This window comes from Mya arenaria, chromosome 3 (assembly GCF_026914265.1).
Source record: "Mya arenaria isolate MELC-2E11 chromosome 3, ASM2691426v1".
In the NCBI taxonomy this organism is placed as follows: domain Eukaryota; kingdom Metazoa; phylum Mollusca; class Bivalvia; order Myida; family Myidae; genus Mya; species Mya arenaria.
In genome coordinates this window covers 40,566,071-40,575,584 of record NC_069124.1, presented here as the reverse complement: position 1 = coordinate 40,575,584, position 9,514 = coordinate 40,566,071, and the positions used below count along the sequence as shown (strand labels likewise).

Sequence of the window (9,514 nt, the reverse complement as noted above, 5' to 3'; positions counted from 1 at the left end):
ATCAAAATATACTGCTACTTCACTGTAGGATAATTTTCTTGCATAATCTGATATATCAACTTGTTTAAATAATTCGAAATCATTGATGTCTGCCATTACGTTCTATCATGTAAACTAGACCATTGAACTATATTGTACTATATAATGTATTAACCTGTAGGGGCTTATCAGCAATGTTTTGCCCCCACGGATTGTAAACATGGTCGATATGCAGAATCTCATTTTAGGCTATCTGAAATCCGTCTATAAATCTAGCTCCGTAAATTCATTAATACAGTCCTGATCAAAACAATTATGCACCAGTCATTTGTAACCACGCCCCCCCCCCCCCCTCCCAGGTCCAGGGAATAACGGGTACTTTGACTTTCGGTTCAGCCAAGTCCGGGCAAAGTCTCCGCCCTGCGGGGACGATCTGCTGGTAAAACATCCGCAAAATGCGCCCGCACCCAAGGGACCCTAGATAAGGCCAATTTCCCGCTATATTTGGCGTGAAGACAAAACCACCGCAGTCACCCGGCACTGCGGGGCCAACTGGAAAGTAAAAACACGGCCCATTTCCCCGGCTATCCCCGGTATACTCCCGGACCTGGGGGCCGTGGTTACAATTGACTGGTGCATTAAATTAATCCTCTGATAAATAAGAGAAGAAGAATATAAATACAAAACAATCCATGTTGACCATCTATCCTCACTTTCACTTTCACTTTCGTTAACAAACCATTGGACTAGTTCAAATGTGGTGGATTTCTTTCAAAATGCTTTTACGCACCCTTATGAAAGACATTGCAATTAAACTAATCTCTTTATTTTTAGTTTGGTTTTAAACGAAAAGCGGATTATTAGAATGAGGATGTCATATCTCGGGCGGATGCAGGCGTCAAACATTGATTTCCGCCCAAAAACTTTAGTAAAGATTGATTGATAGTGAATAAACTTGGTGTGGATGTAACATATGTGAAGAGCTAGCTCGGAATTGCGTTCGAAGGGTTGGGGTCAAGATGATTAGTCGGACACAAGGTGAAACTTGTTGTATCTGAAAAAAAAAACAGAGTTGATTATCATTGAAAGTCAGAGCATGTATGATTTGCAAGTTTAAAGAAAAGTGTGAATCACATACATTATCTGCAATATTTTTTTAAGTGATACTTGTATTTAAAATCAACATAAACATAAATTTTGAATGTAACATTAATCAACTTACTAAGTAATGCATTTATGGAAAACATTAATTACTGATTACAATATTATAACCGTGCATTTAATAACTGAAAGTACACAAATATTAAATGACTGGTGGGTCCTAAAAGAGTTACAATGCTCAACTATCGTCTCAAATTTACTTAGAAAACCTTAATTTCTGCACATTTCTTTTTTATGTATTGCTACTGAATAAGGAGGGGCTGGCCATGACAAGTTCAACCAAGTGGGAGACGTGAATAATAAACCACAGTCAGTGAAAAGGACATTTATTCAATGTCAAAACTAATAATAAATACGAGTTTGACATCCTCGTAACATATTATTCACGACTAGCACATTGGGCGTCCAAATAACCGCCCAATAATGAATAACCGTGTAACAATAAAACCAAAATATACTAGAACAACTGCCTAAACATGTATATGTTCAAAGAAATGACAGTATAAAACAGTACACAAACAACTTAGAAATGAGTTGATTGCAATACAAATAAACAACATAAAGAAATGCAAAAACAAAAAAAACAAAAAATTTAAATAATATACACATAGATTATTTGAATATGTATGGAGGTGGATTGGGAGGTGGAGGAAAAATTATGCAAAATATTTTTGCTCAAAATATGCAAGCACGCATCTCAGAAGATTTTTCTAGAATGGCTGACGCGGGAGGCTAGCGATAGGCTGACCCCCACCACGTGACCACTGGTCACGACTTGGAACGCTGATAAGCCAAGCACACACCACGTGGCCACTGGTCACGGCGTGGAGCGCTGTTAAGCCACGCTTTGGATGTAAACGGTTAAACCCGCACATTTAGCAAGGGGTGATTCAGTTCAACCCGCAGATCCATAAAACATTTTATGTCGGCATAAAATTATATTTATGTATTGCTACTGAATAAGGAGGGGCTGGCCATGACAAGTTCAACCAAGTGGGAGACGTGAATAATAAACCACAGTCAGTGAAAAGGACATTTATTCAATGTCAAAACTAATAATAAATACGAGTTTGACATCCTCGTAACATATTATTCACGACTAGCACATTGGGCGTCCAAATAACCGCCATATGTGTAACCACACGACGCCCAAAAAGAGGAACGTTGGCATGGCACTGCGCCATAGATGCTGTTAAGGATGATTAGCTTATGAAACTGGGAACCCAATCTGCGCGAATTCAATTTTAAATATACGAAAACAATTTAATTTATGTTTTCCTATATAACGTGAAAAAAGAAAATGAAATAAAAATCTATCAAAAGAACAACACTTTGACACGTTAGATAACATAGCAACACTACACACATATGTACGTATAAGTTACAAGCAAAAACAAGTAGTAACACTGTTAATAAGCATATTGAAATTGAACCTCCGCTTCGTTACGGTAGGTAACACAGTTAAGAAAGTATTGAACTAGGACCTCCGCTTTGTCACGGTAGGTAACACTGTTAATAAAAATATTGAATTATGACCTCCGCTTCGTTACGGTAGGTAACACAGTTAATAAAGTATTGAACTAGGACCTCCGCTTTGTCACGGTAGGTAACACAGTTAATAAACACATTGAAATAGGACCTCCGCTTTGTAACGGTAGGTAACACAGTTAATAAAGTATTGAACTAGGACCTCCGCTTTGTCACGGTAGGTAACACAGTTAATAAACACATTGAAATAGGACCTCCGCTTTGTAACGGTAGGTACCACTGTTAATAAACATATTGAACTAGGACCTCCGCTTTGTCACGGTAGGTAACACTGTTAATAAACATATTGAACTAGGACCTCCGCTTTGTAACGGTAGGTACCACTGTTAATAAACACATTGAAATAGGACCTCCGCTTCGTAACGGTAGGAAACACTGTTAATACAAATATTAAAATATGACCTCCGCTTTGTCACGGTAGGTAAAACGTTGAAATGTTTACCCCTGCTTTATCACAGTGAGTAATACAACTAGTTTGACCCCCACTGGGTCATTGTAGAAACAATAGGAACAGGTAATGGCACACTGAAAGTCATATAGCAAGTATGGGAGCAAAATGGCGACCCCGTGACCCTAACTGGTAATAGGCACTGGTTTCGGACGGATGTACTTTAGATATGCATTAGAACGCCAGCGGCCAAGTTGTTGAATCTGTGTTGCAGGCATATGCAATAGATGGGCGTGAGTAGTGCCTCCGATCCGCAGAGAATGACTCGTATAGCGTTTTGGGTCAAGATTACATTTTATAACGCATTGCCTTAAAACCTGACAAAACGCAGAAGTAGTTATCGGAATGCCATGGGGGTGATGAAATAGGGGACCCTGATAAGCGCATGAGCGGCGTAGATAACGAGTTAAAGCGCGAACCGGACAGAGTGATTTTAAAGGCTGTCGGGACAAGGGAATCCTGGCGCCCCGACCAGCGGAGTGTTTATAAGCTTGTAACTCAACCTGAACACCGGATACTTTACCGTTTGCGTATTCAAACTGAATGCCTGCCTTTTGAATCAAATTGTTTTGCCCTAACTTTGATAATGCCAATTCGCCGATGCGGAATAGACCGAAGAAAGCAACCAGTATCATAGCTTTATATAACACCGCATAATAGCCGTTCACGCAGACGGATGGTAAATAAGAAATTATGTTTTCTAGGTCGGTGAGGCAGAACGCGAGCCGTTTGTCTTTCGCGCCATCACGCCGAAGACCGCGTAACAATTTTTGTACTATGAATGCTTCTGCCGGATTCGGAAAGTTTTGAATTTTATGAACATAAGCAATAGCAGATACGTATGATGTGATTGTAGAAGGTTTGAGCTGACGATGTTGGCAAGTGGCAATAAACTGTGTAAGATGTACTACTGGTACGGGCAAAGGAGCGCATTGTGGGTAATACAGTTGGTGAAAGGCCATGTAATGCTTCCAAGCATTTCTATAGCTATTCATCGTGGAGGGTGCCAGAGACGTATTTAGAAGGGTACACACACTGTAGTTCAGAAAATTGTGGTCAGGTGTTCTGGCACCGGAGTTGAGTCTATGTCCATGTGGGGCGCTAACTGACGGAACTTGTCGACCTGAAGGCGAGAAAGTAGATCAGGTAAAACATTTTGTTTGCCTGGAATGTGCTCCGACTTCACCAAAATATTCGAAACTTTAGACGTTTGTCTATTAATTATATGGGTGACAGAAATGTTGTCAGTGTGTAACACAATGCAACGATTTTGTAACTGATGACCCCATAGCTCCAAAGCCAAAACAATAGGAAAAAGTTCTTTTAACGTTATGCCCTCAGGTTGAATTCGGTCTGACCATGTTCCAAAAAACCAATGACTTTTAAATGTCGCCCCAAAACCTAATGAACCAGATGCATCAGTATGCAAGTGAAGTGAATCAGCCTCGACCCAGCGGAGCTGAAGCAGTAAAGAAGTACCGTTAAAATGATCTGTAAAAAGCTTCCATGCAGCTATGTCTCTCCTATGTTCTTTGGTGAGAGTAATGTAATGTCGAGGGTAACTGGCTTTCTTTGTGAGGTCTATGAGACGCCTTAAAAAACATCGGCCAGGACGAACCACCTGGCAACAAAAGTTGAGGTAACCAAGTAAAGACTGAAGCTGTTTCAGAGTTATGGTACGTTTTACCGAGAACAGAAGGTTTCGAAGTTTAACTAGCTTGTCCTGCGGAAGTCTAGCTTCCATGTTCATAGTATCTAATTCAAGTCCCATGAATGTGATAACTGTCCGAGCAGTTTCAGTTTTTTCGGGTTTGGTAGGCACCCCGACGTATGCACAAAAACGTAAAAATTTATCCAAGTTAGTTTGACAGTGAGCGGAATTAGGTGGACCTAGAATGAGAAAATCATCAAGAATATGAACCATACAATCGATGCCCAGGTGTTTTTCATAAATGAACTGAAGGGCAGTGCTAAATCGCTCAAATATGGCGGGAGCTGAAGAGCAGCCCATGGGCAAGCAAGTATCAAAATAGAATTTGTCTCGAAACTTGAAACCGAGCAAATCATGGTCTTCGGGGTGTACTGGAATGATGCGAAAAGCAGAGTCAATGTCTGTTTTACTGAGCAAAGAACCCCGCCCTAACATGACTACTTTTTGTACAGCATCATCGAAAGTTGCATAAGAGACGGAAGCCAGATTTTTGTCAATAAATGAATTTACTGAGTTACCTTCGGGATAACTTAAGTGATGAATCAACCTAAACTGGTTTGGTTCTTTCTTAGGAACTAAGCCTATAGGACTAATATGCAATTGGGGAAAGGGTTTAATTGAAAAAGGACCTTTAATGCGACCAGCATCTAACTCTTTCTGAAGCTTACGAGCAACCATATAAGGGTCTTGGATACAAGATTTTAGATTTGAGCATGAAGTGTTATTTCGAGGACCTAAATAACCCAATTTGAAACCATTTGTAAACCCATGGATGATATACTGGGCTAAAGGGTACCCGAATAAAAAAGGGGTCATATTGGCAATATTAACTGGAGTGACCACTCGGTTTGAAAGATTTGGCTTGGGATGATTTGGGCGTGGATGAGTTTTGAGCGGCCTGGGCATTGAATTGTTTATTTGAGTATGTGCAATGGAATGCTGTATGTTGTCCTCTGCAAAACCCACACACGTGGGGTTGGGAACATTTGGGATTATGGCATCCAGTGCGCTTGTTGTGATTCCAACATGTGTTCTCGAGGAATTGTCTGACTTTGAATGAAGTTGACTTTCCAGGACGAAAGGGACGAAATGGCTGTGTTTGTGCAGATACTGGGTTAAAAGAGGTACACGCCATTAACCAAAATTCTGTGTGTAACCTGTCCCATGGCAAGGGTGCAGATGCTCGGGCCATACGAAACTGGGTGTCGTAGAAAGCAAATGAAAGACCTGGGCGCCGTGAAGCGATATCCCGAACTATCTCCATATACTTCATGAGCTGGGAAGTTTCAAGTGGATATTTGTGTGAGTAGACGGCGATAAACCGAATAAAAGCCGATGTCCATGACTCAATGGTAGTAATTTTCTTAGCTTTGTGTGATGGTGATATATTGGATTGATTGTCCACATGTAAAGAAAATGTTGGAGATTGGTGTTGATTGGTTGATGCCGGCAGAAGCGAAGCTATGTCGATATATTTATGTGCCCAGATAGCTTTTTGGACCGACTTCTTTATTTGCGATAAGATAGGGGAGCTAATAGGCTCAGAATATTGAATTGGTGTGCCATTACCTGTTATTAACTCCGAGTGTTGGCGAGAAGGGTAGTCTGTGTCTTCCACAGACTCATCTGAGTCTGAAGTGTCGCTTCCAGGGATCTGAACAGTCTGAACACCTCCAGGAGGGATAGACATTGTGTTGATGGTTGACCTTCTCAGACGTGAACTGTTGGGATACGGATGGCTGGGATGACTATCTCAGCTTCACAATTCAGAATCTTCATGAGATAAAGATATGAAGTGATGATTGTTCATCGATGTAGTAGATAGAGGCGGATTTGCCAGAACCGGGGCTTCCGCCTCAGCTTCACAATCCGAATTGTCACGTGACAGCAAAAGCCTAGTACGTTTAGACACGTTTGGAGAGGTATCCGGAAAGGCTGTGGCGCTGGACGTTTTCTTACTTCTAGGCCGTCCAGTCTGCCTCTCAGTTGCCACCTTCTTATTTCGACCTGCAGTCAGGGCATGACGAGAGTTGTCTCGACTTGTTCCATGTAGTGGAATTGGTGCATCTTTGTTATTGTCTGTGTCAGGGCAGCAAGGACAACTAGATACTGTGGCAGCCTTATGTTTTTGACGGCGCATCTGAAAAATATCAAAACCTAAAGAAACGAAAATGCGGTTGCATTATGCACCGCACAAAGCAACAGAAAAAATGTCATGCTGCACCAAACAAGGTTGACCCGCGCCACAACGTGGTCGCAATGTGCACCGCACAAAGTCAAAAGATGTGCAAATGCACTAAATAAAAAGTTGACCCGCGCCACACCGTGGTCGCAATGTGCACCGCACAAGGTCAAAAAATGTGCACCGTACAAAAATAAAAAGGTTGACCCGCGCCACACCGTGGTCGCAATGTGCACCGCACAAGGCCAAAAAATGTGCACAATGCACTAAATAAAAAAAAATAAAAAAATAAAAAATGACCCGCGCCACACCGTGGTCGCAATGTGCACCGCACAAGGTCAAATATGTGCACCGCACTAAATAAAGTTGACCCGCGCCACACCGTGGTCGCAATGTGCACCGCACAAGGTCAAAACTGTGCAACACCCCAAAATAAAATAAGAAGTTGACCCACGCCACACCGTGGTCGCAATGTGCACCGCACAAGGTCAAAAATGTGCACCGCACTAAATAAGGTTGACCCACGCCACACCGTGGTCGCATTGTGCACCGCACAAGGTCTAAAATGGGAAGACTGCAAAAATTAACAATGACCACACCGTGGTCATATTCCAAAGACACCTTGTGCACCACACAGACAAGAAAATGTGCATACCCCACTGAAAACAGTGAAATCATGCCGCACTGTGGTAACAAACAATATTATACCATTAATAAAACTATAAATGTATTTTCAACTAATCAAACTGAAATATCAAGCATAAAGCTTATCGTAATGGAATATCATTGACGAAGTTGAATATGCTTCATAAATTAAAGAAAAGCAAATCTATTCCAAACTTTTGCGTAATGTACCAAGCTAGTTATTGAAACATAAAAACGTAACTTGTGTATCACTTGACTGTGGTACGGATGGCTGCAACTATGGCTGCCCGAAGATTTGACAAAAGTTTGAACTGCCCATCTCTGGAAAGGTGGCAACCATCCGAACTGAAGTGTTTTGCCTTCGCCTCTGCCGACCAAAATCCCTTGAATCGCCATAGATATGCACGACCAGGAAAACGGGAATGCAGATTGATGTGAAGTTGTATGTTCAAAGCATCCACTCGATCATTGAACCACTCAATGTAAACTGGGTAACGGATTTGCACAGATGCTGGACATCGATGTAACACTTGGCAAACTATGACCTGTGTAATGTTCAAAATATGAAGTGCACTGTCAACTATATCACAAATTTGATTTGTAATGTCTTGCACGGTTAATTTAGAGTTATAAACGTCATTAGTGCCAATCATTAATATGAGAACATCCGGAGAAAAGTCGGCCACTGTTCCAATTTTTGTTTTGAGAACCGCTGCTGAAGCCCCAGGAAAGCCGGAGTACTGTATCATGGGCCGTCCGTGTAAACCGAATTGAAAATTAAGTGAATCCTCCTCTCGAATGAAAGTTCGAAGTCGAGATACAAAAGAATGTCCAAAACATTGCACTTTCATAGGCGCGGCCATTTTAACTCGCTTATGTCCTTACTAAACACATGTAGGTCAAAGACGCTTACATCCACAGCCTGAGTAATCCGTTTTCTAAATAGCGCAAACCGTACAATGTTTCACAAAGTTAAAAGGCATCGGAAGGTTGCCACCACTATATTTTTAATCCAGAAATAGGACGAAGCAATTCCTATTAATAATGCGTAAAGTATATACCTTCGCACACAATATATCAGAAAAATTATGCAAAATATTTTTGCTCAAAATATGCAAGCACGCATCTCAGAAGATTTTTCTAGAATGGCTGACGCGGGAGGCTAGCGATAGGCTGACCCCCACCACGTGACCACTGGTCACGACTTGGAACGCTGATAAGCCAAGCACACACCACGTGGCCACTGGTCACGGCGTGGAGCGCTGTTAAGCCACGCTTTGGATGTAAACGGTTAAACCCGCACATTTAGCAAGGGGTGATTCAGTTCAACCCGCAGATCCATAAAACATTTTATGTCGGCATAAAATTATATAAATTAAACACGGTATCCTTCATAAGAACCATTGTTTTCGATGTTTATTCATCATTTTCGGTAAATAAGACAGTTGTATTAATTGTGGTACATCTTATTTTGGAGTAAGAGTGCATCTTTAAAAATAACAGAATGAATTTTAGTTGACATATTTGATGTCTACATACCATTTTAAGGAGAAAAATGTTCTTTGAAATGTTATGCAGATTCCTAATATATGTGAAGCAAAATATCCCTCTGTCTCATGTACCTTTAATATGATGCAGATACAAATCTAGAAAGCTTTCGGTCTAGCTTTCTAAAAAAAGTCCATATTTGCTTCCCTTTTCCTTATTCTTTATGCTCGATCTGTTCTCCATACATGTTTATATTGGTTTTAATTTGTACGTATTTTTTTTAATGTGCTCTGTAGTCGCTCCATGTATACAATACCAAATATGTCATATGTGATTCTGTTCTTCATTAAAT

General features: G+C 41.0%; 2 protein-coding genes across 3 annotated transcripts in view; one reads left to right on the top strand and one right to left on the bottom strand.

Annotated features, from left to right (window-relative positions):
* The first annotated feature begins 437 nt into the window (after nt 1–437).
* LOC128227414 (uncharacterized) overlaps nt 438–9,514 on the top strand; it is a 16,803-nt gene continuing 7,726 nt past the window's right edge. The window contains exon 1 of the mRNA XM_052937922.1: nt 438–1,067. The gene's annotated coding sequence lies outside the window, so the exon portion shown is untranslated. The remainder of the gene's footprint in view (nt 1,068–9,514) is intronic.
* LOC128227416 (integrase/recombinase xerD homolog) lies at nt 1,451–9,025 on the bottom strand. 2 transcript variants are annotated; one of them, XM_052937930.1, is made up of 2 exons: nt 6,417–9,025; nt 1,451–4,259 (listed from the first exon to the last, which is right to left on the bottom strand). In XM_052937930.1, the coding sequence occupies exons 1-2, from the start codon at nt 6,535–6,537 to the stop codon at nt 3,262–3,264; spliced, it is 1,119 nt and encodes a 372-aa protein (XP_052793890.1). In that variant the 5' UTR covers nt 6,538–9,025; the 3' UTR covers nt 1,451–3,261. The 2 variants fall into 2 exon arrangements, with proteins under 2 accessions (XP_052793890.1, XP_052793891.1); XM_052937931.1 differs by having other exon boundaries at nt 1,451–9,025.

What these genes read in the sequence shown, in the direction of transcription:
- LOC128227416 (XM_052937930.1), bottom strand. Translation starts at nt 6,537, where the DNA reads ATGTCTATCCCTCCTGGAGGTGTTCAGACTGTTCAGATCCCTGGAAGC. An exon ending in ACACTCGGAGTTAATAACAG is followed by an intron (nt 4,260 to 6,416) that starts GTAATGGCACAC and finishes TCTCGCCTTCAG; the next exon opens with GTCGACAAGTTCCGTCAGTT.